General features: G+C 28.4%; 1 protein-coding gene across 3 annotated transcripts in view; it reads left to right on the top strand.

Annotated features, from left to right (window-relative positions):
* Window positions 1-225: 225 nt before the first annotated feature.
* Window positions 226-23,292, top strand: part of LOC106080761 (protein no-on-transient A) — a 24,235-nt gene continuing 1,168 nt past the window's right edge. Inside the window, exons 1-6 of one of the 3 annotated variants that reach the window (XM_059366429.1) lie at window positions 226-320; window positions 422-771; window positions 4,325-5,711; window positions 5,888-6,184; window positions 6,268-6,362; window positions 22,641-22,706. In XM_059366429.1, coding sequence (XP_059222412.1) covers window positions 490-771; window positions 4,325-5,711; window positions 5,888-6,184; window positions 6,268-6,362; window positions 22,641-22,676 — 2,097 coding nt within the window. In that variant the 5' untranslated portion in view covers window positions 226-320; window positions 422-489 and the 3' untranslated portion in view covers window positions 22,677-22,706. Of the gene's footprint in view, window positions 321-421; window positions 772-4,324; window positions 5,712-5,887; window positions 6,185-6,267; window positions 6,363-13,695; window positions 14,274-22,640; window positions 22,707-23,292 lie in introns of those variants that run through there. The other 2 variants (XM_013242288.2, XM_013242289.2) reach the window with 2 other exon arrangements.

Genomic DNA, 23,292 nt, shown 5'->3' on the forward strand with positions numbered 1-23,292 from the left:
CGAGGTTATTTTTTATGGAGTTTGACAGTATTACACTTAAAAGCTGAACAGAATACTCTACTTTATATGTTAAGCTGGTTAAGCCTACCACTTAATTGTACCATGCATGCGTGTGTACGTTGTGTGAAAAAATACGTCAACATATACGCCAAAACGCCAGCCATTTCGAAGCATCGTTAATATTTCGTTCATTTTCAGGTTCCTCCATTCTACTTTCGTCGAGAACACACACACAAACAACTTCCGCAAACGAACTGTCTAGCTGTGTATCAGCAATTTATCTCTTTCATTTCATTTTCAAATTTTGGTGAGGTAGCAAGGTGAGTCCGTTCGTTCGTCCGTTAATGTGGTTTGGAGGAGGGGGTGGGGTGAAGTATACTGTACTTTTTTAATTTCTAAAATTGATTTTTTCTTGTTACAGTAGTACAATAATACAACAAACGCTAATAAAACAGTGAAAAAGTGAAAAAAAGAAATTTGTGAAAAGTGATGAATACTAAAGCTGCAGTAAATGGAGGTGGCCCTTTGCCCCAAAGACCGCAGAAAAATCAAGTAGGAGATAAGAATTCGGATAAAGGAATGGAAGGCCCCGCCGAGAAAAAGCCACGTTTTAACCAAGGTGGTCCAGCTCAGAATAATCAGCAGAATCAAAATCAGAATAAAGGTTTTGGCAACAAGAATAATAATAATAATCAAGGCTTTGGAAACAGGAAAAATCGTGGAGGTGGCAATCAAAACCAAAACGTCAACCGTGGAAATTTCCAAAATCAGGTAAGTTACAATATTTGTTTACATAAAATTGATGAATGATGCAGATCTATTGATATTTTAACATTCAAATGATGAGAAATTAGTTAAATCATTAGAAAAATTTAAGATTTTTTTACGCTTGAAAAATGTTGAATGAACTCGGTGAAAATGTATGTATAACACAAAATGGCTGCTTTTGCCCTTGTCATTTCCTCCCCTTCTACTTGACACCGGTGTGATTTCTTTTTTGTAACGTAGTTGCCAACGACATGAACTGTTTTGCACAGGGTTGTATTTGGAAAGCCACTCTGCAGCACATTTTATTTTAATAATAAAATGTGTGTGTGTATGCACCATCAGAGAAACTTTAACATTTAAATATTTATTTTGCTGCTATTCTTTGATATTTATTAGTCTAATTTAGACTAAAACAACAACAAAACAAACTCAAATATGCCCCACTCGTTTTTATTTTTTTTTTAATAACCCGCCCAATATTAGCAAAATCAATCTATGAAGAGACGTTGTGTGGGGGGGAAGAGAATAGAAAATGCGTTATTCGTATAGTATGTCTGCCAGATTGGAAAAGTTCCAATTAAAATTTTGTGAAAAGTGAATATGTATTGAAATGTTGTTTCATCATCATCATCAATGTCAAAATAAAAACATAATATAGCATAATTAAAATATTATCATCATCAATGTCAAATTAAAAACTAATTTATGGTTAAAGCAAACCCTTGATACCTTACTTTTGAAACTATTTAATGTAGGATACATTTTCGTTTCATCGTTGAACACCCTTGTTTTCGCGATTATATATTTGAAACACTACACAAATAACACTGATAATATAACGATTTTATTTAAATTTTGTCATAAGTAGTGATGGAATTAAAATAAGCGAAAAGCGAATATAGGACCAGTCTAAAGCTGAATATTCTGTTCATCTTACGGAGTAGTTGCAAAAAACTTTAACAAAATATAATTTTATATATTTTTTTCATATTACACTAGGATTAATTGTTTCTAAGTGCTCATTTTAAGCCATTAGCGTAAAAAATGCATATATTTCCCATGTTTTTAGCTTATACGTTCTTTTTATATAGAGTTTGACATGTGTTCGCTTGAAAAGCCGAATAGAATAGCAACCCTTAAGGTGGGAAAATGCATTAAGCATGTAACGATGGCCGTCACCTCTCGCCGTATGCCGAGCTCAGTCTCTAGCGGCTAAAAACCACTAGAGGTGGGCATTTTAGTTCCTTTTATTGATCGCTCCTTTTAGTTAGGTTCCACAAAAGGAACCAGTTCCTTTTCTTAGTTCCATAGATCATTTTTCATTTGCGATCCCCTTTTTAGATTCCTTCATACAAAACAAAAAAAAAAAAGTTTTGAACCTTAAAATGAAATAAAATGTTTTTAATCGTACATATGGATACAAATATTCCGACTGATTCCGTAATTGATTTTAAAATTCATTTTTTGTACTTTGTTTTAAACATGCATTGAGTCTCGATGCTGCATAAAAAGCACGAATCGAAGCGCATCAAAACAATTTCGATTTGTTGACAATAAAAAAAATTTCTATATTTGTGCCATCACATTCATTTCATGTGGTTGCCACAAACAATTTATTCTCCTTTCACCTAAATCACAACGTGCACAGTTGTTGTCCATTAAAAAAGTTGACGCCTTTATTTAGTTGTTGTATGAAGCTTAAAATATGACATGTCAATCAGCTGGTTTAAAAATTAACAAAGAGGAGCAACAGAAAAGTGTAAATGTAAAAAAAGGAACTATGGAACTAAGAGATGAGTTCCAGCAGTTGCATACTTGGATAAGTTCCAATGAACTAGTACCATCCGGAACTACCCAACTCTAAAAACCACCTTATATCTTGGGATATGTAAACCACATTGTCACCGCTATCGCATTACATCGAGGTGGATCCCCAGGTGGCACTTACGCTATGCGTCTCAGTAGTTCTGTGTCTAGGGGCCCTATCCATATTACAAATTTTGCCCATGAACATTCCACTAAGGAACAGGGGCAAACTTCTCATCTATCAATGAGTGCAGTCCGATTTAAGTTTAAGCTCTCTCCATATAGTAGTGTCTACATCATTGAACTCGCGGCAAGGTCTCTTTCTTCCCCACTCTTATTTCACCGATCTGCTATTTTGTCCAGGGCGGCTGTCGCACCATTGGTGGCAGGGGAAGACCATGTGCTCTGCATCATCCACCAGAATGGTGAGCTGCATTTCCCATTCTGTGTAGGTACATGCGGAAGTGTCATCCGTGTCCAGATATTGCCACATGGCCATTCTTTCCGTTAAGTATCCGCCTTGCTCGAAACATAGCCCTCGTTCTTTTGAATTTTGAGTGCAAGTAATATGCATCCCGTAGCTAAAACGTGCTTTAACTTGGTTTTGCTGTATTGCGATAAGGGCACTAGGCACAAGCAGCAACGATAGTTTTTATTTTACCAAACAAACTGCTGTGTTGTAAAATGTTTTCATAACGAGAAAAGAATACAAATTTGAAAAGACCAATTTAAATGTCTAGATCACCCCACCACCGGGGGTTGACATTCCACTGACACAACTGTATAAAACCACAAAATAACACATTAATCTTGATTATTTCAACCTTATCTCGAAGAACCAGCTTGTCTGTAGGTTAGGTTAGTTTTAAGTGGCAATCTGACATCAGACTCAGGATAGAAGAAGGAAGATGCCATCTAGTTCCTACCGTTGAACCATCCAGATCGCTTTAAAAAGCCCAGTAACTTGCGAATGTTCACATCCGCTAAATCAGACAGGTTCTCAAAGAAATGAGAATCTAAAGTGGATCTCCTTCTAACTGCTCTGCTGCGGGACACACACACAGAAAGTGTTCTATAGTCTCTTCTCCTTCAATGTCCCTACAGCCTCGGCAAAAGTCGTTGCTGGTAACCTTCAATCTGTCACATGTTTTCCGATTAGACAGTGACCTCTCATGACGGACACAATGACTGAGAAGTCTGTTCTAGCCAATGACAGCAAAGCAGTGGACCTCTTCAATTCTTGATGAGGCCAGTAGACCTCTTCAAGTCTAGATGAGGCCAGTAGACCTCTTCATGTCTAGATGAGGCCAGTAGACCTCTTCAAGTCTAGATGAGACTAGTAGACCTCTTCAATTCTAGATGAGGCTTGTCTGTAGCTGGAGGTACTTTTCCCCTATAGTGCCGTGGGTGATAGCAATGAACATTGATGCGATGGGTCTAAGTTCTTCAGGTCTTATGGCGGCGGATGGTTTCCAACCGCTTTCACTTGTCAACTGTTTACCCTGACATCTCTGGTCGATGTTTGCCACCTATCTGCGAGATTTGGATAATCTCATTATCGGATATCTTAAACTTTCTTGTAGCACAATTGGCAGTTCTAACTCATACATACATTTTTTTAAGCGAGGGCGAATAATAAGTTGAAAATTAATTTTGTCTAAATTAGTTCAGTTGGTAGTTTCCACTGCCAACGATTACTTGTTTGATATTCTTAATTAATGTCAACAATTTTGTTATTAAATGACTTAAGAACAATCAACAACAACAACAGCAGCAGCAGCAAAAGCCCGCTCAAGCACAGGCTGCTACGCCCGCTGCTAAGGATGAGAAACCAGCAGCCGATACAAAACCAGCTGCTAACAATGCTCCAGCACAGCAGCAAAATCAACAGAACCAGAATCAACAAAATCAGAACCAACAAAATCAGAATCAGAATCAGCAAAACCAGAATCAACAACAGAAGCCAAATCAGCAAAACCAACAGAATCAACATAACCAACAAAACCAACAGAATCAACAGAACCAACAAAATCAGCAAAATCAACAACAAAATCAGCAAAATCAACAACAAAATCAGATGCAGCAGCAGTTCCAGCAAAATCAAAACATGAATCGCCAACAGGGTGGTGGCGGCGGCGGCGGCTTTGGTGGTGGTGGCTTTGGTGGTGACGGAATGATGGGAAGAGGAGGAAACCGAGATCGTGGACAAAAACGTGATCGCAACTTTGGCAATCGTGACAATCGTGACGGTGGCAATCAAAGAGGAGGTGGCGGCGGCGGTGGTGGCGATGGACCCCGCGGTAATCGCAATGACGATTTCTTCGTTAACCAACGTTTACGCTCAATTTGTGGACCCACACACGAGATGGAGCCAATCCAAACGGCCGAAGAAAGCAAGTTCTCTGGGCGCAATCGTCTCTATGTTGGCAACTTGACGGGCGAAGTTAGCGAGGAAGAGCTACGTGAACTCTTCAAGCCATTTGGCGAAATCGCTGAAGTATTCTGCAATTCGGAAAAGAACTTTGCATTCCTTAAAATGGACTTTCACGCAAATGCTGAGCGTGCCAAGAGGGAACTTGATGGCTCGAATCGTAAAGGCCGCGTTTTGCGTGTTCGGTTTGCTCCAAATGCCACCATTTTGCGTGTTGCCAATTTGACACCATTTGTTTCCAATGAATTGCTTTACAGAGCCTTCGAAATATTCGGGCCCGTAGAAAGAGCATTGGTCAATGTCGATGATCGTGGCAAGTCCACTGGTGAAGGCATTGTTGAGTTCGCAAAGAAATCTTCGGCAAATATTTGCTTGCGTTATTGCAATGAGAAGTGCTACTTTTTAACCGCTTCTCTGCGACCATGCGTTGTAGAGCCATTCGAACTCAATGATGACAACGATGGCCTGCCAGACAAATCATTGAACAAAAAATTGGCCGAGTTCAATCATGAGCGCGGAATTGGCCCCCGCTTTGCCGAACGTGGTAGCTTTGAGCATGAATACGGCACCAGGTGGAAGCAATTGCATGAATTGTACAAGAGCAAGCAAGAAGCCTTGAAACGTGAATTGAAAATGGAAGAGGAGAAATTGGAAGCTCAAATGGAATATGCAAGATATGAGCATGAAACAGAACTTCTCAGACAAGGTAAGTTAACAAGAGCACAACATACGTATTGCGATATGTAATTTGGTAACGAATCTTTTCTCTAAACGTTGAATTGAGCCTCTCAAGTTTTATTAGCCTCTGTGGACCATTGGGGGGTCGGGCCTAGCATTACTCTCTTTATCTTTATGTTTATTTTTGTTAAAAATATTTCCTAGAATTGCGCAAGCGTGAATCCGACAATGAGCGCAAGAAGATGGAATGGGAAATGCGTGAAAAGCAAGCTGAAGAAATGCGCAAGCGCGACGAGGAACAAGTGCGCCGTCAACAAACTGAAATGCAGTCGCGCATGATGCGCCAAGAAGAAGAGATGCGTCGCCGCCAACAAGAAAACACATTGTTCATGCAAGCCCAGCAATTGAACTCATTGCTGGACCAGCAAGAGGGCGGTTTCAGTGGCAACTGCAATAACTTTGATGGCTTTGGAAACAATCCAAATCCATTTGATTTCAGAGGTAGGTGGTCATTTTTTTTTTCTCCTTTGTATTTCATATCTTTAAACAATCGCATAACATATTTTTTCATTTGTATTTGGCAGGCAATAACAATGGTGGCGGTAACGGCCCCAATGGTCCCAATGGCCCCAGCGGCCCTAGCGGCGCTAACGGTCCCAATGGGCCAAATAATCCCCAGGTACGTTCATTTTTCAATATGTTCAAAAGGCGAAGACAATAGAGCATTGCGTTTACAATCAATAACCCAAAATTAAATTCAGTTCCAAATCTAAGGAAATTCATATTGAACAAAATAACTCACTCTCCTCGACTCTTCGATAATTTCAATCAATGTCATGTAGCTGCAGCTGTGTTGCCACAGTTGGAATTGCTTTGCTGTGAACACCTTTTTTCTGAATACATTTCTTTAACTGATTTGAACGAAAGAAAATGAACAGTATTTCCGATCAATCTTAAACTGATCGCAAACATTTTTATAAAATACATCTCAACTAAATTTTCTCCCCGAAGACTTCCGGGATCGGACCTTCCCCTTTTTATGTCCCTAAAGAATTTAACTTTGAACAAATAGTAACCATTATTATTTATGTTTAACTCATAGTTTCTTATTTTTTTTGTAAATATTTTTCATTTGTGATTATATTTAGCAATTGTTTAAGACTAATGTGTCACACAGAAATAGTTGTTTATTTTTAATTTTAACATAGAGAAAACACACAAAATTGTATGGTTCAAAACAACTTGAGAAACAAACAAGCAATTGTCCATTGTTTAATATAGAAAAAAAATCTGCGTTTTATCAAATTTAAGCATCTAATGTTAATTATAATAAACAAGTTGTTTATTGTAGAAAATAAACCAAATTTTGATAGTCTCAATTAAATTTACTCCTCTCCTCGTTGTCAAAAAGCGCTCTTTTGACGCTCTCTCGCCCCCAATCAGCATTTATGTGTTGTCTCATTTCTGTTTCCCATGAATTGTACACTGCAACATTGTGATATGAACTAACGTCGTTCCATATTCTTTTTACCATTGTGGCCAAATGTGCAGGAGAATATAGTTGTACATTTTCCGAACATAAATTCAAGGACCGCAGAGGTATTGCCTCTATATTTTGCTAATGGCAAAGCCTACTGCACACCGCTGATTTTATGACTTGGAGCAATGCTTACATCTATTTTGTGGTTGATGACAATGTTCATATATTGACACAATGTTTTAGTGTTTCAATGGTAGCGCGCATAACAAATGCTGCTTGCGTGCGATGAACGTCGAATCTAATGCAGGCATTTGAAGACATTCTTCTATTGTACTTGAACGGAAATTTGTATTTTACTAACAAAACTTACCACATCAGATTACTGATGGCTGAGTAGTTGCTTGAAATTATTTGACTCTTCAAAATGTTGAATTGAAATTCTATGGGAATTGCGACCGGTGGGTTGGTTGGTTGGATGGTTTCTCGTTGGGTGATGAGCGGGGAAGAAAAATATACCTGAAACTGAAATCTCTTTATTGAATGCAATTTAAAATATTCAAACATTATCTGAATAATTGGGGGGATATTGAACAATAAGCATTAAATTGATCGATCGATAACAACGTCGTCACTGCTATATTTTTTTGCTATATGTACAGTTTGCAACATCTGATGTCATGTTCTCTAACTACAACACAATCAGTTTGTTGGCATATTTTGTTTGATTCTATGAAAGTTGACATGCATTTACCTATAACGTAGTTGCATTTTATGATTCATTGGGGCTAAGTTGAAATTATTATTACTGTAAATGGTGCGATTGCGTTGCAGCCAAAATATTTGTGGTATATTTATAAATGTTCTAGTCTGAAAAGCGTTGTTGTTAATATCTATACAACTGGCATAAACAAAACTAAACATGGAAAACATTGCCTTTTTTTATAAGGACATTGTTATTATCTCTTCGTTTTTTTTTTTGCATAAAATGCACTACGCATCTAACGATAGCCGTCGCCTCTAGTCGTATGCCGTACTCGGTCTGTACCGGCTAAAACCCGCCCCTCTCAAATTACTTCGAGGTGGATCCCTTTGTGGCACTAACGCCATTCGTCTTAGTATTCCTGTCTCCAGGTGCCGGAATATTAAGACGTATGTCGTAAGTCAACTCTTATCTATTGAAAAATAGATTTACACACAATGTTTTTCAAAATTTCTGATTAAAGTTATTCAAAACTTCTGATTATATTATGGTTATATTAATCGCCGTTTCCTTTATCCATTTCTATGGCATATATATGGCCATATATTCGTTTTTTAATAAAAAAATTAAATAAAAAAAAACGGAAAAAATAAATAAAACATAATTAATAAATAGAAAATGAATACATGGAAAATTAAAACAAAATAAATATTTTTTTAATTTATAAAAATAAAGTAAAGAAAATAAATAAAAAAAAATATGTAAAAAATAAATAAAAAACATAAAAAAATATATAAAAATATATATAACAAATAAATAAAAAATGTATAAAAAATATATAAAAATATATATAAAAATAAATAAAACAATATATAAAAATAAATAAAAAAAAGTATAAAAAATAAATAAAAAAATGTATAAAAAATAAATAAAAATTAAGTAAAAAATGTATAAAAATAAATAAAAATTAAATTAAAAAATACATAAAAATTAATAAAAAGAAATAAATAAAAAATTAATAAAAAGAAATAAACACAAAATTAAAAAAAGAAATAAATAAATAAATAAATAAATAAATAAATAAAATAAATAAATAAATAACAAATTAATAAAAAATATAAATAAAAACAAATAAGAAATATAAAGAAATACATAAACATATTAATAAAAAGAAAGAAATAAACAAAAAAAAAACTAAATATATAAAAAAAAGAAACAACTATATAAAAAGAGAAATAAAAAAAAAAATAATAAAATAAATAAAAATTAGAATAAAAAAATTAATTAAAAATTAATTAAAAATTAAAATAAAATAAAAAATTAAAATTAACACAAAAAAAATATTAAAAAAAATTAATTAAATTAAAAAATTGTAAAAAATAAAATAAAAAAATAAATAAAAAATAAAATAAAAAAATAAATAAAAAATAAAATAAAAAAATAAATAAAAAAATAAATAAAAAATAAAATAAAAAAATTAATAAAAAATAGAATAAAAAAAAAAATAAAATAAAAAAAATAAAAAAAAATAAAATAAAAAATAAATAGGAAATATACACATATATAAATAAATAAAAAAAATAAATAAAGTAAAGAGTAGATAAACATGTAAATAAAATAAGTGAAAAAAAAATCAAAAAAAATGTAATATAAATTAAGAAAAAAATAAATGAAAAGTAAAGAAAAAATATATAAAAAATAAATAAAAATCAATAAAAGATTACAAGAAAAAAAATAAATAATAAAGGAAAAATATATAAAAATTAAATAAAAAATAAAGGAAAAATATATAAAAATTAAATAAAAAATAAAGGAAAAATATATAAAAATTAAATAAAAAATAAAGGAAAAATATATAAAAATTAAATAAAAAATAAAGGAAAAATATATAAAAAATAAAGGAAAAATATATAAAAATTAAATAAAAAATAAAGGAAAAATATATAAAAATTAAATAAAAAATAAAGGAAAAATATATAAAAATTAAATAAAAAATAAAGGAAAAATATATAAAAATTAAATAAAAAATAAAGGAAAAATATATAAAAATTAAATAAAAAATAAAGGAAAAATATATAAAAATTAAATAAAAAATAAAGGAAAAATATATAAAAATTAAATAAAAAATAAAGCAAAAAAAAATTAAGTAAAAATTTAGAAAACAAATAAAAACGAAAACAGTAAAGATTTTAGAAAATAATAAATAAAAATAAATAATAAATAAAAATAAATAGTAAATAAAAATAAATAATAAATAAAAATAAATAATAAATAAAAATAAATAGTAAATAAAAATAAATAATAAATAAAAATAAATAGTAAATAAAAATAAATAATAAAAAAAGATGAAAGAAATAAAAGATAAAATAAAAGATGAAATAAAAGATAAAATAAAAGATGAAATAAAAGATGAAATAAAAGATAAAATAAAAAAAAATAAAATTAAAAATTTGATTAAATTAAAATAAAAAAAAAATAGAATAAAATATAAAAAATAGTACAGCAAATAAACTAAAATAAAATATAAAATTGAATAAAAAGTAAAAAATAAAAATAAAATAAAAAGTAAAAAATAAAAATAAAATAAAAAATAAAATAAAAAATAAAATAAAAAATAAAATAAAATAAAAAATAAAAATAAAATAAAAAATAAAATTAAAATAAAAAATAATATAATAAAATAATATAAAAACCAAAATAGGAATTAAAATAAAATAAAGTAGAAATGAAATAAAATAAAAAATTAAATAAAACAAATAAAAAATTGGGTAAAAAATAAAATAGAATATAGAAAAAAAGAGTGACAAACAAAAAAAACAATAAAATAAAACATAAAAAATAGAAAATAGAAAATAAGGAATTAAAAATCAAGCAAATTATAAAATGAAATAAAAATCAATGCAATAAAAAATGAGATAAAAAATAAAAAAATAAATAAAATAAAAAAATAAATAAAATAAAAAAATAAATATAAAAAAATAAATAAAATAAAAAAATAAAAAAATAAATAAAATAAATAAAATAAAAAAATAAATAAAATAAAAAAATAAATAAAATTAAAAAATAAATACAATAAAAAAAAATAAATGAATAAAATGAAAATGAAAAAACTAAAATTAAAAAAATAAAACGAAACCAATAAAATGAAATAAAAAAAAATAAAAGAAATAAATGTTGGGTCGAAAATGGTTTTGATGACTTCGAAGATCAAATATTTGAAATGAAACAAGACAAAGAAACCAAAAAACAAATAGAGCCAAAAACTTTGTTTTTTCCCATGGCCTATAGCCGATATTAAACACCAAGCTTTATAATAAAAAACAAGATAAAAAATAAAATTACAAAAATAAATTGAAAAAAAAAATAAAAAAATTTATAAAAATAAAATAAAATAGGAATACAATAAAATTAAAAAAAAAAATAAAATAAAAAAGGAAAAGAATAAAATTAAAAAAAAAAATAAAACAAAATAGGAACACAATAAAATAGAAAAATAAAATAGAAATACAATAAAATAAAAAAATAAAATAGCAATGCAATAAAATAAGAAAATAAAATAAAATGAAAAATAAAAAAATAAAATGAAAAATAAAAAAATAAAATGAAAAATAAAAAAATAAAATGAAAAATAAAAAAATAAAATAAAAAAAAATAGAGTAAAAAAATAAAATAAAATAAAAAAAAATAAAGTAAAAAAATAAAATAAAATAAAAAAATAAAATTAAAATAAAAAAAATGAAATAAAAAAAATGAAATAAAAAAAATGAAATAAAAAAAATGAAATAAAATATAAAAATAAAATAAAATAAAAAAATGAAATAAAATAAAAACATTAAAATAAAAAATAAAATAAAAAATTAAATAAAATAAAATAAAAAAATAAAAAAAAAATAAAATAAAATAAATAAAAAATAAAATAAAAAAATTAAATAAAAAAATAAAATAAAAAAATTGAATAAAAAATAAATAAAATAAAAAAAAATAAAATAAAAAAAATCAAATAAAATAAAAAAAAATAAAATAAAAAAAATCAAATAAAAAAAAAAAAAATAAAAAAAAATAAAATAAAAAAAAAAGTACAATAAAAAAAATAAAATAGTAAAATAAAAAAATAAAATAAAAAATAAAAAATCGTAAAAAATATACAGATATAAAATAAAAGAATCGAAAACTGGAAAAATATTTAAGTAAAATAAAAAAAATCCCAAAAAGTAAAAAAAGAACGAAAAATAAAAATAACGGCAGTATTAACAATTATTAATGAAGCCTTAAAAAAAATTATTTGACATTTATTAAGTTTTTCTTACATTTATTACGTTTTGTGAATACCCGTATAAAACTTGATTAAAAAAAATGACATAAAATTATTAAAAATTATAAATAATAAAAAATATAAATAAAAATAAACATTTTAATAATAATTATAAAAAATGTAAATTATAATGAAAATTATGAATAACTGAGATTCCATTGCAGAATATAAAAATTATAAAAAAAATAAAAATAATGATTAACTGAGATTACGTAGCAGAATATAAAATTTTTAAAAAATTAAAATTATAAAAAAATTAAAAGTTATAAAAAAATAAGTTTTTAAAAAAATAAAATTTATAAAAAAATAAAAATTTATAAAAGAATAAAAATTAAAAAAAAAAAAATAAAAATTATAAAAAATTAGGAATTATAAAAAAGAAAAAATTATAAAAAAAAAAAATTATAAAAAAATAAAAATTATAAAAAAATAAAAATTAATAAAAAATAAAAGTTATAAAAAAATATAAGTTATAAAAAATATAATTTTTAAATATATAAAAAATATAAAATGTAAAAAATTAACAAAACCAAATATAATAAAAAATTTTACGAGATAAAATTGTAAATTAATCGTTAAATTTTCTACATGGAGTTTTAACGCTTCAATCATGTTGTTCATAGGTTAACGCCTAAGTCGCCGGTGAATGGATTGGTTTCGAATCCTGGTGAAAATATCAAACACTTTCCATTGATCGTAATTATCTAATTAAATCATGTTTCTAAATGGCGATTTCAAAATGGCAAAACTAGTGTATTTTTTTTTCCTGTTTAGTATGTTTTTTGTGAAGTTGGTATGCACGACGTAAATTTAATTTCTTAAATATGAAGGGAAACTATGAAATTGGTTCTGTGTTTTTGAAGAATCTGGTGATAATAAGTAAACTTTTTAAACTTGAAGAAAACAGAAAAACTTTTATGTCAATTGATATGCTATTTGCTCATATATATGTATATATATGAAATTATGAACATTGCATTGGGAAATTTTGACTTGGGGGATTTTCCTTCTTTAAAATAAATATGCTGAGCGAGGGAGGGAGGGAGGGTTGGATCTATCCACCATAGTTTTATGTAGTAGAAAAATTAAAGCAAATTTTGGCATGACAAAATAATCAATTAACATTTTGAATTTGGGTTTAATATTTTCAAGAATTTGTTGGGTATAAATACATTTCCTTTATCGCCTTCTTTCGGTCGTTTGTTTCACTTATCCACTCTAATTTGGCAATATTTGAATGACAATAAATGTTGACAGTAATATTGTCAGCAGCGAACGGCACACGGTGTGTAGTAAAGAAGTCAAATTCCCACCAAAAGGGATTAAGAAAAAACTAAGGGGATTGGTATAATTTTGCATTATTTTTGGTATTTTTATTTTTAGTTTTTTTTTGTTGTTGTTGTATGATTTGTATTTGCTCAAGTCATTGATTGTTCGATATGATGTTATCATTGTACTACATACTTATTGTATTATTTTTACCACTTCAAAATACCTTTAAATTTGCATCCTCTATATAGGATTTCGGATTTGAATTTGGTGGTAACCAAAATCAACCAAGTGGTGGAGATAATGGAAATCGCGGCGGCGGTGGACCCCAACGCGGTGGAAACAGTGGTGGAAACAACAATCCATGGGAACGCAGAAGACGTTTCTGAGATGAAACTAACGATGATTCACAAATATTGATCAATAACTAAAAATATTGCAACGCATAAAACACATTTGATCTTCAAATTAGAGAAAAAGAGAGGCACATACATACATACATACATACATGTATATCGTCGGTGTATTTGTGATGAAAACATTCATTCATCTGTTCTGATCTGCAAGCAAAGTAGATTTAGTTTTAAGTTTAAAAAGGCAAACATGTTTCGACTTGCATCAAAGTTAATTCTTAGTACCTATCTACCTACTTAATTGAAATTAACAAATTGAGCCCAACTCTTGCACACGCTGTTTGTTGGTGATGGTACCTCCTTGTAAGATTGTGCTTCTTCCCTGCCCGCCCTGCACATGCAAAAATTACATGGCGCAACATCAATGCTTTTCAATACGTCTTTCTCAGTATCCATCAAACTCAGTATCAAAAACATTCTATATGATTACAAGATTGATTGGTGATTAGATCACATGTGGACTCAATATCCTTATACTCATTATTCTACAACAAATATAACGCCATGGCGCACAGCATGGCTATGGTGGTGTCCACGCACCAAGGACACATACCGCGACGACTACCGACAGACAAACAGACAGACAAGACTATAGCTGACCGTGTGTGTGATTTTTTCTTTTTGGATTAATCTTTTAATCATCAGCAACAAATTTTTTCATTATATTAAGCTCTTTTTAGTATCTACCTATTACTACTACTACAACACGTACTATAAACTACATAGTAAATATGTAAAATGATTTACATACCTACAATTTATTACAGTTTTAATCTCCAAACAAATGTAGATTTAAGTATGTCATATTTTCATTTATTAACCAACACATACATACATCTCTGTAGGAGCAACATAGCCCAACTAACTGCTCACTCTTACGCTGAAAAGGAAAAAGTGATCATCCAGCTCATATCTAAAGTTGTTGGCATGGCGTTTGTTTTATTCTTCCGTTCGTCCATTGCACCGGGAGAATAAACAACAACAGACACATGTTTAGCATCATTATATATATAATGTATCTATATCACATCGTATTTTCTCATTTTGTGCTAATCTAAATTCAATTGAAATTCATAATTGTATACAATTTTGAAAGTAACACACTCTTCATTTTAAACTACTTTTGTGAGAAATGTTTTGTAAACATAGTGAGAGAGAGAGAGAAGAAAGACGGTCAACTAATGTTGCGTCTTCTTTAGTTTTTAGGTTTACCTACCTATCTACCTAACTTTAAAATATTATCATAAATGACAAGATGAACAAAAAAAAAAACAAAACATACATAAATGGTACTCATTGACAATTGAGTATTTCAAATAAATTATAATAATATTTGTTTCTATTTCAATAATTGGAATTGGTCGGGATTAAAGTGGTGGAGAAGAAGAAGAAGAATGCTTTGAATTTGAGCGATCGTCTTCAACGTCGTGGGATTTGCGTGTGTGTGTGTGTCTATGTCTTATTGTAAACATTTTAGGCAGAACATGACCGTTTTAATGGGAAATAAACAACTCAAATTGTTTTTTTTCCATTAAAGTTAGGAATTTTTTGCAAATATGTGAGCTTTACTACATAAACATGTTTTGAATTCTATGAATGATGCTTGCTGGTGTGAATGTATATGTAAATGTGTAAAAAAATGAAATTTTCAAGCCATTGAGGGGTAGAAGTCAAATGTTGAACTTTTGTATATTGTGATTTGCCGATACAACTCGATTCGCAGAGTTTATTTAATGCTTGTTTATAACTTTAATATGATAGGTAGAGAATATAGAACCCTGATACTAAAATTAACGCTATAATGATGTATTTTATAGTAATTTGAGCGTTAAACTTTTGGGGTGATGAATTGTTTCTGATGTTTCGGAAAACAGTTGTGTTTGATATGATTGGTTTTTTTTTCTATGCAAATGTGCATCATTTGCAATGGAAATTCAAATTATTTAACATTCAGAATCCTTTGCTAACGTATTGAAATGTCTCGAATGCACATCTTGTATCGAGTCATTACCTATACTGCGCCACAATCTTTACATGTTACCATTTTCTTAAATTACTTACTGCGCCAAAATCTTTACGTGTTCCCGTTTTCTGAAATTGCTTAATACTCAATATTTTCGGGATCAAAATTGAAAGCTATTTTTAAGGTAGAAAATATTTTAAGTCTACTAATCTGCCACATGGTAGAACAATACCCAAGAATTGAGGCTGTTTTAGAAAAATCCTAATGCAGTTTGGATTGTCGTTAAGCGGACAAATAAAACTAGATACAAACAATTTTTGCTGTCATACTCATGTTTTGGGAGAAATTCTTATCGAAAGTGGACAATTTTTTATAACCTAAAAATTCAAACAAAAATTTTGTTTAAAATTCTTGGGAGTGAGATTTCTGGAAACTGTTTAAGAGTCTTGTTTACATTTGATTGTTATTTGTTACTTTTATAGTTGTAAGCTTATTAGTTTTGACAGCAGGAGTGATTTTATATAAAAATCAATAAAATGTACTTTTCTTCGCTAAATAGTAATAAATAAATAAAAAAAATAAAAATTAAAAAAAAAATAAAAATTAAAAAAAAATAAATAAAAAAAAAAAAAATTAAAAAAAATAAAAATTAAAAAAAAAATAAAATAACAATTAAAAAAAAGGAAATTAAAAAAAATAAAAAAACAAAAATTGAAAAAAAATAAAAAAAAAATAAAATAAAATAAAATAAAAATAAAAAAAAAAAATTAAATTAAAAAAAAAAATAAAATTAAAAAAAAAATAAAATTAAAAAAAAATAAAATTAAAAAAATAAAAATTAAAAAAAATAAAAATTAAAAAAAAAATAAAAATTAAATAAAAGAATAAAAAATTAAAATAAAATAAAAAATTAAAAAATAATAAAAGATTAAAAAAATAAAAAATTAAAAAAAATAAAAAATTAAAAAAATAATAATTAAAAGAAGATTAAAAAAAATTAAAAAATAAAAAAAATATTAAAAAGAAGAGTACAAAAAATTAAAAGAATATTAAAAAGAAGAGTAAAAAAATTAAAAAAATAGTAAAAAGAAGATTAAAAAAATATTAAAAAGAAGATTAGAAAAAAAATAAACTTAAAAAAAAAATTAAAATTAAAAAAAAATTTTAAATTAAAATAAAAATTTTAAATTAAAATAAAAATTAAAAAAAAATTAAAATTAAAATAAAAATTAAAAAAAAATTAAAATTAAAATAAAAATTAAAATAAAAATTAAAAAAAAAAATAAAAATTAAAAAAAAAAAATAAAAATTAAAAAAATAATAAAAGATTAAAAAAATAAAAAATTAAAAAAAAAAATAAAAAATTAAAAAAAAACCAAAAAAAAATAAATTAAAAAAAATTTTAAAAATTAAAATAATAAAAAAATGAAAAATTAAAATAATAAAAAAAAAGAATAAAAAAAATAAAAATTAAAAAAAATATTAAAAAAATAAAAACTAAAAGAAAAGAATGTACTCATACCAAAAATTTTGATTGCCAAAATATTGCCATTAGATCTGGACAATATTTACAACTATCAGCCAGAACTTCTTTGCCTCAAGTGCCAAAAGGAAAAGTGGAGCCTACAATAGAACATAATATATTTTACTACTGTTCAAGCCTCTTCCAGAAGAGGAATTTATGTTCTCATATCATCAATACCATTTTTATTTGCATCAAAATTCGAAGTCTAATCACAAACTATTTAATAGCCCAAAAATCTATAATATTGTAGACAATCAGTAACATTTGTATGTGGTAGAGTATGTGACTTTTTAAATATATACTAAGGAATGTCTACATAGCAAGGTTTGAATTGCTTCAACATTGAACATTTTTCAATGTAAAGCAAAGTTATTTTTGCTTTGCTGCCTCTATTTTGAAGTGAGCAATTCAAACACTGCTACATAGTTTACTTTCAAACCAAACAATGCAGGATTGTTTGAAAGAAAACAAAGTCTTAACTATCAATCACAGTGGGTATTGTCTAACTAAATACACTCTTGTAAAATTTGCATAACAAAAAAAAAACGTAGTGATCATTATTAAGTGTTAAAGGAGTATGATCGGCTAGTGTGGGTATGTTTGTGTTTGATGATGTAGGGTGAATGTTCTCTTGATGAAGCGTGAATTTTCTCTCTGTATGGGTGTGTATATGTATGTTTGTATGGAGTTGTGATTTATGGATCACAAATATCTAAATCCAATGGATATGGATTGGGTGGGTATGATGGGGGAGGGGGAGAGATGTTTTGATCTTATGATGATATGTGGGTTTGTTGTGTGTGTGTGTTTGGCGTATACATCTTTTACCCAACGGAATTAAGAAGAAATATATGGAGCTACTTTAATCAAAATTATCCTGGATGTGACTATATATGGTATCACTTGCAAGTCAGTCATCAAACCAACCATCATTCCTATGATTATGGAGGATTGAAACTTCTTGAGAATCTTCATGATAAAATGAAAAATACTGGGATATGTATAACTACACTTCATCTATATTCGAAAGATATTATTGAAATGACAAACACAGAAAAGTGAACAACTTTGCCAATGTTAACAAAAAACTTTTAATAATTGCCATGAGGTAAGAATTGTTTGAAACTGACAAAAAAAAAAACCCTTGATCATCTAACCCGAATCTTCTCGCCTTAGAAATGTTAAAAATAAATTTTCAATTTAGTTGTAACTATACATTTAAAAATAATTTTTACGCTTTACTATAGACATACAGTGGATACATTCCATTGCAGTTCATTTTTGTGCTTTCTTGTATTGGAGTTTAGATTCGGGTTAATATGCAAAATAGATTTTTAAGGCCTACATATTATTGAAATTAAAATTTACTGTAAAAACAATTTTTTTCTTAAATTGGTTAGGATATGCCAAAGTTCTTTTCGAATTGTTTTTTTTTACGGGATATTTAAAACATTGATTTTTTTCAAAACCATCTAATTAATGATGTTGCCATGCTGGTACTTTGTATATAACGACTTGGGGTATTATGCTGGAACATTGCTGCTTAGGTTGTTATATGTATTTCTTACAACTTCTGCCAAAAATGTATGTTGTCCTTCAGAACTCACCTTCTAATGGCATATCTGTAGTCTCTTAACACTTTTAGTAAATTCGTCGCATTTTCTCCGATAATTGAAGAACAGAACAAAAAGTTTGTTTAGAAAAATATTCAGTCATCATTATTATATTTGTCTAAACTATGTAATTCGTGTTAGAAAATTTACATATTGTCACAGGGAAATGCAAAAGGAAATTCACAGCAAAAACGCTTAAAATATATCCACATTAAAAATAAAAACTAGCTAAATATAAAGAAAATATCTACAGTAATTTAAAAAAAAAAACTTTGATTTGCCGTTGAATTGTTATTGTTATATTAAGATTTCCCTTATGTGTATATTATTTAAAGTGTTTCTTCCTTTTGCATACCAGGTGACGATGTTGTACTATATGTCGTCTCGAGAAATGTTGAAGTAAGTCATCTTATATACATTAGAAAATTTGTTGAATAAAACGTCAAATGTAGCCGGTTGCACGTACTGGATGGATTGACCCAAGGGCTGCCGCCTCAGTGTACAAAACAACAACAACTACAACATTTACTGTTATCCAAATGGTTAAAATAAAATCAGAAAAGAAAAATCGCTTAACCAACTTTGGAATATCCAATTTTTGATTCAAAATTTGCAACAAATTTTCAAAGAGATCACCGCTATTCATTTTTAAAATGCCATGGATAAGAAGATCTTTGGTAGATGTGTTTTTGCTCACCATTTTTTTTATCATGTTAAAATCACTGTTGGCCACTCAAGAAAATTATTTCCTATCAAAAATTAGGAAAATGCTACTAAATCCGACCGAAACCTACGAAATGTTCTACAAAAATGTGGTATATGTGTTTTAATACTCACAAATTTGGCACTCTTTAGCCACTTTGGACAAAGCAATTGTCTGTATCGCATGCCACATAAAAAGAAATGTAGCTAGAAGCACACGCGCACAAATACAATAGAGCGCGAAAGTTTTAGTAATCGTTCGTTCAGTGGTTGCGATTTTCAATTTGGTCGACGGACATTTTGTGTTGTTTGCAAATGAACACCACTGAGATGAGCTCTCATAACTTTGAACGTTAGCTGTGGGTGTTTGTCTTCTATTCAATTACGGTCAATGTGAGCCCTTGTAAGTGTTGCTCAAAATGGTATATACGGCCTGCAATCATTTTATGCTCATCAGCAAAAACACAATAGATCAACGAATTTAAAAGAGTATTTTATGTTTTGGTCGTAAGCGTCAACAACGATTGCTGGTATAAGGTGTGAGCTACCATGTGCACTTATTTTTAAGATGGCTTGTTGCTGTTCTCTGATACTCACCACAGATTTGTTAGTCATTTTGTCGTTCCATTTGCAACTCATCGATCATATCGTAATATTCATAGATGATCTAGCAATGTCCGTACCCCTGTCTGTTAAAATCACTACAAAAATAAAGGGCATAGTTCAAAGATATGTATATCTTGTTATAAAACCCATATATACCGATCTCCGGACAAGAATTCTTGAATTCATAAAACTTTTTTGTTTGCCCCAATTTAAGGTCTTGAGTCCATTAATGAGCATTTATTATACATAAACGTATATCCTACATTCGATTAGAGGAATAAATTTTCTGTAATGGTCAATTAAAAATCGAAGAAGAGTTATACGTTTTTGCAGTGAGTTGCAAGATTTGCAATTTTGAACAAGGACACCTTTATACATTTCTATTCTATTCCCGTTTACATAAGATTTGATCCTGCCAAGTTCGTACTGACTATTAGTCCTTTGTCTCCAAGTTTGGATGATTGGAAGATTCGTGTGTATGCATATGCTAGACCAATAATGTGCAATTGCAGCTGATTGTACGTACCGGATTCACCCGAGGGAGTCGTTCATCGATAAGGGCTGCCGATGTTGTAGTTGTAGCCACATTGCATGCGGAGTTAGCGATGCTCGTCAAACTCCGTAAGATGAGTAAGCTCGTTCCGGCCCAATTTTCTCATAACATGTTATCGGATGTGGACAGAATTGTTTATAAAATGTACTACAAAGGCCTTGTTTCAATCGATGTGGACTTTTCCTTTTAAGATTTGTTTTTTAAGGGTACTTTTAGAAATTAAAGAGTTATTGAAACATTTAAACATGTCCCCATATAAACTGATCATGCCATTATAGAGATAAATTGAAGAAAAAAAATGTCTAATAGGAAAAATAATGGTTGACATTTTAACTGGCAAAGCCACTAGCATTTTCTTACTCAATTCGATCACCAACTCCTCGAAACTAGCTGATTATATAAAGGAAATTAAGCTGATTTTGATGAATTGGCGTACGAATCGAGTGAGAAAATGCTGGTATGGACAAACAGCGGCGATCCGAAGGATCCATGGTAAAAAAAATCTCAAATATCGATTAAGAACATGTTTTACACGGTACACAGCCTTAACATTTGGAATCGTTTTGTTTATTGTCGAATTTCCCGTTCGTGGACGGTGGTTTGCCACTTATCTTAGATCACATGCTACCCAATGCTACTCCAGCAATTTAAATGACTTTTCAAGGAGTCTTTTCTTGTGTCATATTATTTATTACTTTCAATAGCTCCTTTCATTGACAAATTCTTGATTTATGCAAATCCTACCGCGCACTTTTTTCTTTTGCGAATTTAAAGCATTTGTCTCCTTTGGAATAGCTGATTGGGCAGTTAGAAAGTAGATAAAGACTTACTTTGCATTATCTCGAGCGGCAATTTGTTTTAAAATAATTTTATTTTAACATAAATCGTTTTGTGCTTCATTAATAAATTACTTGGCTTAAAACATGTACAAAATAAATAATGTCCGTCACTATGGTTTAGCAACTTTTTGTCGATACTATTCGGGCCATATCATATACGACAGGACAGATCTTGACATATGACTGCAACATAGAACCATTGACAATCTCTTAACCTGCTTCAGTGGATTAGAAGTGAAACTTTTTCAGTGATTAAAGCGCGTCTCATGTCATTAATGGTACAACCGCAGACCCTGCAGACTTAGCCTGCCTCAGTGCATTTGACTATAAGTTTTCACAAGTAATATATATTGCCTCGTGAAACTTATTCAGTGATTAAAGTGCGTCTCATGTCATTAATGATACAACCACAGACTTTGCGAGTACTTCCAATAGCCATGAAACTTACTATGAACGTATACTTTGTGCGTAAAATGTACTGGCGTTCAGTTGTTCGACTGCGAGCTATTTCTTCCGTTAAGAGTTGTCTTAATCGGTATATTGTGATGAAGAGGAAGAATTGGTTGTCTCCTTTTCATGGCATCACAATAGTCATCATATTGCTAACTATCTAAAATGGCATTTTCATGTGGGAAATACATATTTTCAATACATGAACATCGTATTCAAAGATCTGCAGTACTAAACAAATAATTACGCAATAATTTTCATGGCAACATTAAATGGCAGTTATAAAATATTCTTTCTACGACACAACAATAACAATTTTAGTCACTTTTATACAATGTAAATTTGTATTTTGTTGATGATCCCTCATTAACAGTTAAAATACTTGAACATAAACGAACAAAGACAAACGCTATAGTTAGTTGACTGACTCTAGATGACATATGGCTTGATTTGTATTTCCGAATCCGAATTTAAAGAAAAAAAAATATATATATTTTTTAAATATTAATGACGTTTTTCTTAAATGTTTCAGTTTAACCCAACCAATGTGTACTGCTGTGGAGCATAAGCCAGGCTATTGACGGACCCCATTTAGAAGGTGTGTGGTAGTAATTAGATTAAGTCAAAACTTGTGTCATTTATTTTTATTTTTAATTTTTATTTTTTTTTTAATTTTTATTTTTTTTTTAATTTTTATTTTTTTTTTAATTTTTAATTTTTATTTTTTTTTTAATTTTTATTTTTTTTTTAATTTTTATTTTTTTTTTAATTTTTATTTACTTTTTTGTTTTAATTTTTATTTACTTTTTTGTTTTAATTTTTATTTACTTTTTTGTATTAATTTTTATTTACTTTTTTGTTTTAATTTTTATTTACTTTTTTGTTTTAATTTTTATTTACTTTTTTGTTTTAATTTTTATTTGCTTTTTTGTTTTAATTTTTATTTACTTTTTTGTTCTAATTTTTATTTACTTCTTTGTTTTAATTTTTATTTACTTTTTTGTTTTAATTTTTATTTACTTTTTTGTTTTAATTTTTATTTACTTTTTTGTTTTAATTTTTATTTACGTTTTGTTTTAATTTTTATTTACGTTTTGTTTTAATTTTTATTTTTTTTTAATTTTTATTATTTTTTTTAATTTTTACTATTTTTTTTAATTTTTACTATTTTTTTTTAATTTTTT

This window comes from Stomoxys calcitrans, chromosome 4 (genome assembly GCF_963082655.1).
Source record: "Stomoxys calcitrans chromosome 4, idStoCalc2.1, whole genome shotgun sequence".
In the NCBI taxonomy this organism is placed as follows: Eukaryota; Metazoa; Arthropoda; class Insecta; order Diptera; family Muscidae; genus Stomoxys; species Stomoxys calcitrans.